Genomic DNA, 5,651 nt, shown 5'->3' with positions numbered 1-5,651 from the left:
TCAAAGGCGCAGCAGCTCGTCCGAAGCCAAAAGATTGTTGTTCAAGATCTTCTTCAAGAGATCTATATTCGCCATGACCTCCCTAAGACGAGCTTCACAATCGGTTGCGGCCTTCTTCTTCTCCCACTTCTCTTTCAGAGATACCAACACATCTAAGTAGCTGTCTGCCAGAGCCTTTTTAGCGTCATAAGTTGCGCGACGAAGGTCATCAGAGAACTTATTAGCAGAGGATTCAACCTTCGCTTCCAAAAAGGAAACTTGCTCGAGGGCCGATTTCCTTTCGTTACTCACAACTCGCAGACGAGCCTCGAGCGAAGTAGCCTGATTCCCCAATTTCTCAGCAGCGGCCAGTTGAGCGGCATTGGCACACTCTCGATCTTGAGCCATCTTCAGACCAATTTTTAGCTCTCGAACGACCTTCTTTATCTCGTAAAGCTCGTCAGAGCGCGAGACGTCTTGCAGGCGCTTTTCCACAGTCGCCGCAAACTCGGTGTTAGCCTCCATGGCCTGGAACATAGAAAATCAGCACAGATAAAACGAACCAAAGATTCAACGAGGATCGAGTGCCAAAAAGAATGAACTTAGCATGAGCCACAACCATCTTCACATAAGCCTCACGTTCCGTCATATTTCGCAAAGAAGGAAGTGGACACCCAGCAGGTTTGAAATGCCTCACCAAGTGAGCAACATTGTCCGGGTCTTCCGTAATAGGGCAATCCTTGGAGTGTGAGAGCTGCCAATGAAACGGTTTAGCAACAGCCGCTTCACCCGAAACACCGAGACGATGGTCCGAACCATTTTTTTCGCCTTCTTCGGGGAGGGGGGGGGGCGGTCACGCCCCTCCGAACCTGTTGGGCTACTCGACTTAACACGAGCAACAGATTTTTCACCCTCGAGGTCCTTGGCCTCTTGGGTTGAAGTCCGCGGAAGTCGGGTCTCCTCACGAAGAACTTCCGTGAGCGCTTCGCTCACTTCTCCGGATCGAATGTGTTTCGCATTAGCACTACCAGTTTGAGTTCGCACCCTATCAGAGTCGCGAGGGTTTGATCTTCTCGAAGCCATGTTCCTTTGACAAGCATAAACAAAATTAAAAGAAACACTATGGTAAATTCTAAAACAAAGTGAAGCTTTATAAGGATCAAGGCCTCGCCGTATCTCAACGATCCAAACAAAGAGAATCTCGAAGGCTAAGGAAACAAAGATATCCCGAAACATTATGCTTATCCATTAAGAATATCCAAGATATCACGATCCAAGATCGCGGAAAACAAAAAAACAAGAAAAGAAAAATTTAACTAGAAGCGGAATCAATGGGGACAGACGACCCCCCCCCCCCCCAACTTGATCCACTGAATCGTCTGAGACTTGAGGATGATCGAGCTCGGAGATCGACCAATCCGACATGGCGGCTGCAACAAGATCCTCACAATCTCCTTTCATCTCCTTTAAACGAGCAAGCTCTGCGTCCACAGTCAGATCCCCATCCTTGAGCTCGTTCAGAAGATCGATGTTGGCGATCACTTCGTGCAGCTGAATCTCAGCAGACACTCTTTTTTTCTCGCTCATTCACTTATCCTTCAAGGATTGAAGGATTTCCCGGTACCGAGTCGCGATATCACGACGAGCAACGCGAGAAGCACGACGAATGTCTCGATCTCTCTCGACCTGGAGCGCCGTGATTCTTGCCTTCTGAGCAACCATCTGGGTCATAAGAGCCTCGTTCTCCTGGTGAATTCTCTTCCAATCCTCAGTCAAAGCCTCGATCTTTTCAACATCCTTCTTCCCTTCTCGCTTGTTGGCTTCGAGCTCCTTCGAAAGCCTCTTGATCTCGGAACCAATACTCTTGATTTCCTTGTCGTTCCGAGAAGCCACGACATGATCTTCCATCACCACAACGTATTCATTTAAAGCTACCATCACCTGAGAAGAAATCAATATAATCAAATAAGAACCTCGATGCAAATTTTCAAGGAAAAGATGGTGGGAAACGAACCTTAGAGCTCGCCACCGCAACCTTGGCATAAGCTTCCTTCTCGGCTGAGGAAGCAAGAGATGGAGGACGGCAGCCTGCAGACCTCATGCGACCAGTGAGGGAAATTAGGTCACCTTGGGCCGCAAATAAAGAACCATCTTGATGTGCCCCGGTTTGTGGATCAGTCCATTGGAGCCAACCAGAATGGAAGCAGTAAAGATATATGTTCATTGTTTGACTCATATCTTCCAAACCTCGAGGCTTCTACGCATGAAATCACTTGGAGAATGTGCTTAACTCAATTACGGAACTCCTCGAACAAGAATCAGATCAAATGAAGTTCAGATGAAAGAGTTATGCAATTTACAAAATCGGTGATCTTCAGTTCTCGCGAATTTGGGCCGTACGGATCGTCAAGCCCACGTCTTGATCCTTACCACCATGGACCAGAATGAACCTGAACAGTAGTCGAATGGTCTCCTTGACCAGTCCACCTCAAACTCAGAAACTTTGACTCATTTATTATTTTCAAGTCAAATTTCTCATTTTCTAGATGTGTGATTCCCATAAATAATTATGTCTTTCTTTGACCACATCTAGTATAAGTATGTAAACTCTTTTATGAATAAAATCAGTCTAAGTTTGAGTTTTATTTTTGTTTCTTCTTTTCTCTGAGTGTGAGAGAGAGTTCTTTAGCTAGTTCATTGGTGTGAACCGGCTTGTTGATTTGGTGGTCAGCCAATTCATCTTTGTGTGTTGTTCGGTGGTAAGCCGACGCACTACATTCTTTCTTAGGTGGTTAGCCTTAGATCGTGGGTATATCAAGAGTCATTTCGCATCTCTTGACGATCCTTTCAATCCATCTCAGTTTCAAAAGTGTCATTTGCCTTTTCGGATCATATCCAACACCCAGCTAAAGTGATCCTTCAATCTAGGATGTATCAAGTTGATACGCCCTAAATCGGGAAGGATCACTTTAGCTAGGTGTTGGATATGATCCGAGAAGGCAATGACACTTCTGGAACTGAGATGGATTGAAAGGATCGTCAAGAGATGTGGAATGGCTCTTGATATACCCACGATCTAAGGCTAACCACCTAAGAAAGAATGAATGTGTTGGCTAACCACCAAACAACACACAAAGATGAATTGGCTGACCACCAAATCAACAAGCCGGTTCACACCAATGAACTAGCTAAAGAACTATCTCTCTCACTCAGAGAAGAAACGAAAATAAACTCAAAAACATAGATTGATTTTATTCATAAAAGAGTTTACATATTTATACTAGATGTGGTCAAATAAAGACATAATTATTTGTGTGAATCACACATCTAGGAAATGAGAAATTTGACTAGAAAATAATAAATGAGTCAAAGTTGCTGAGTTTGAGGTGGACTGGTCAAGGAGACCCTTCGACTACTGTCCAGGTTCATTCTGGTCGTTCTGGTCCATGGTGGTGAGGATCAAGACGTGGGCTTGACGATCCGTACGGCCCAAATTCGCGAGAACTGAAGACCACCGGTTTTGTAAATTGCATAACTCTTTCATATGAACTCCATTTGATCTGATTCTTGTTCGAGGAGTTCCGTAATTGAGTTGAGAACATTCTCCAAGTGATTTCATGCGTATAAGCCTCGAGGTTTGGAAGATATGAGTCAAACAATGAACATATATCTTTACTGCTTCCATGCTGGTTGGCTCCAACGGACTGATCCACGAACCGGGGCACATCACATCTTGTAAGACCCGTTCCTGGTCTCTCGACCCAACTGGATACGAATGCTTACTTATTAATTTCTTTGCTTGTTTGATTCATCTTAAGCCTTTATTTACTAAGTCATATTCGAATATGAGGTTCATAAACAAACGAACAGATTTGCACAGCGGAATATAAATGTGTATAAATTGTATTACTTAGAAACATGAGATCCAATACACAACTTCTTAACAGTTTCATAGACAATCACTAGTTCATCCCTAGCATCATCTAACCACACGTTACGCAGCCTCTCACTGACCGAGCCTTCACGGCTCCTTGGCTTGACCAGAACCATCCTTAGTTCCTGAAACCACAACCAGATAAGCATTACTCATAACTGAGAGTGGACCTGAACGATTCTACAATGCTTGGCTTGGTTCCTAGAACATAGATAAACCTCAGACAATATAATAATAAAAAAGGTATGAACCCATCTACCGTATCCTAAGTCATTCAACCAACCACCCCTTGACTTAGAATCAGATAGACGGTCCAGAATAGATAAGCAGAACACACGAACAGGTCCGGATCATCCCCAAAGACCAATCCGTCTAACCGGATAGAATCTAGGTGCGACCGGTCCATGAAGTCCGGCTCAATGGCCTCACGGACTTCCTTACCTGATCCGGCCTTGGGCCTGGATCCAAATGGCCGAGTAAGCCTCAAGCCCAAACCGGTAGGCTTAGCAACCGATCAGACCATGCGACTCTTCCTTGGCTTCGACAGACCGTGAACCATGTCTTGACTTAGTAAGTCATAGACTGGTCCATAAGGATCGGACACAACCTGTCTCAATAGACACCGTTTGGAACATGCACCCCTTCGGTCCATGGTACCTCTTGGTCCTCGTACCTCTTGATCCTCGTACCTCTTGGTCCTCGTACCTCTTGATGTTCGTAACCCTTGGCAACTTGTACCCTTTGGTTACTTACACCCTTTGGTATCTCACAACCTTTGGTAACTCATGACCTTTGGTAACTCACAACCCTTGGTAACACGTGACCTTTGGCAACTCGTGCCTTTTGGGACATGTCCAACCGTTTATCCCAACCGCCCAGTCCATGGTGCGATTCGAACCATCCGCATAGCCGACCCGTGTCAAGGCTAGCGGTTTGGTTATGAATAGCCACGTCCTAGGGACGTGTCCCTTGGACTGAACCAACACAACCCTTCGTGTGTAAACAGAAAGAACAGAAAGAGATCGGATAGACCAAGTAAGAGAAGCCGGATGGGACTTAGGAACCGACAGAGCCGCGGTGCGATGGCATGGACCGTCCGTTCGGTCTGATGGAGCCACGACCCATCACATACCTTCTGAACCACCTCTGGGTCCTCCACGTTCTTCTCCTTGTCTTGATCTCCCATCTTGGTCGGAGGTTGCTTCACAAACGATCAGAGTCGCCGGAAACCTAACCACCCTAAACTCGGCCTTTACTTGGCCAGAACTCTCTCTCTCTCTCTTTCTCTCTCTCTACGTTTTTCTCTGAGTATTTTACTCTGGAATTGGATACTGAAATCAACAGGAGGGCCCCCATATTTATAGAAAATGAGGGGGTAAGTCTTGCCCCACGAACAGGCACGACTTGCTAGCGGATGGGCACCATCGGCCAAAGGTTGTGCCCTTTTGGCCACTTGCATCCCATCGCCCCTTTCTGATTGGGTTTGGGGTCGGTCACAAGCCCAACCCACGCCCCAAGCCTTCTAGACTTAGCCCACGGCCTTGTCCAAAGACCCAACAGTCCATGGCCTCATGTCTGGACCTCACAGCCCACCACTGACCCGGACTCGGTCCATCGGCCCGAAACCCGAACAGTCTGTCTAGCTGAGATGAGCTGACCCCCAGCTGCTTCAGCTGAGTGAGCTAGTAGTCCAGCTAGTGGAGCTAACTTAGTAGTGGTTGAGCTGGAGTGAACTTGG

General features: G+C 46.4%; 1 protein-coding gene across 1 annotated transcript; it reads right to left on the bottom strand.

Moving 5' to 3' along the window:
- Positions 1-1,566, bottom strand: LOC106447790 (kinesin-like protein KIN-12E). The gene is made up of 5 exons (XM_013889756.1): positions 1,342-1,566; positions 1,171-1,187; positions 849-1,066; positions 599-762; positions 1-507 (listed from the first exon to the last, which is right to left on the bottom strand). Exons 1-5 carry the CDS (start codon positions 1,564-1,566, stop codon positions 1-3), a joined length of 1,131 nt encoding a protein of 376 aa, XP_013745210.1.
- Between the last annotated feature and the right edge of the window lie 4,085 nt (positions 1,567-5,651).

Source organism: Brassica napus, chromosome C7 (genome assembly GCF_020379485.1).
Source record: "Brassica napus cultivar Da-Ae chromosome C7, Da-Ae, whole genome shotgun sequence".
Lineage (NCBI taxonomy): Eukaryota > Viridiplantae > Streptophyta > Magnoliopsida > Brassicales > Brassicaceae > Brassica > Brassica napus.
This window is presented reverse-complemented; position numbering and strand designations above follow the sequence as displayed.

Excerpts from the sequence above, each read along its gene's own strand:
- LOC106447790 (XM_013889756.1), bottom strand. The coding sequence starts at position 1,566 with ATGAGCGAGAAAAAAAGAGTGTCTGCTGAGATTCAGCTGCACGAAGTG. Across the intron at positions 763-848 it reads TAAGTCGAGTAGCCCAACAG|CGGCTGTTGCTAAACCGTTT; the intron begins GTTCGGAGGGGC and ends TTTCGGGTGAAG. Across the intron at positions 508-598 it reads GTGAGGCTTATGTGAAGATG|GCCATGGAGGCTAACACCGA; the intron begins GTTGTGGCTCAT and ends TCTATGTTCCAG.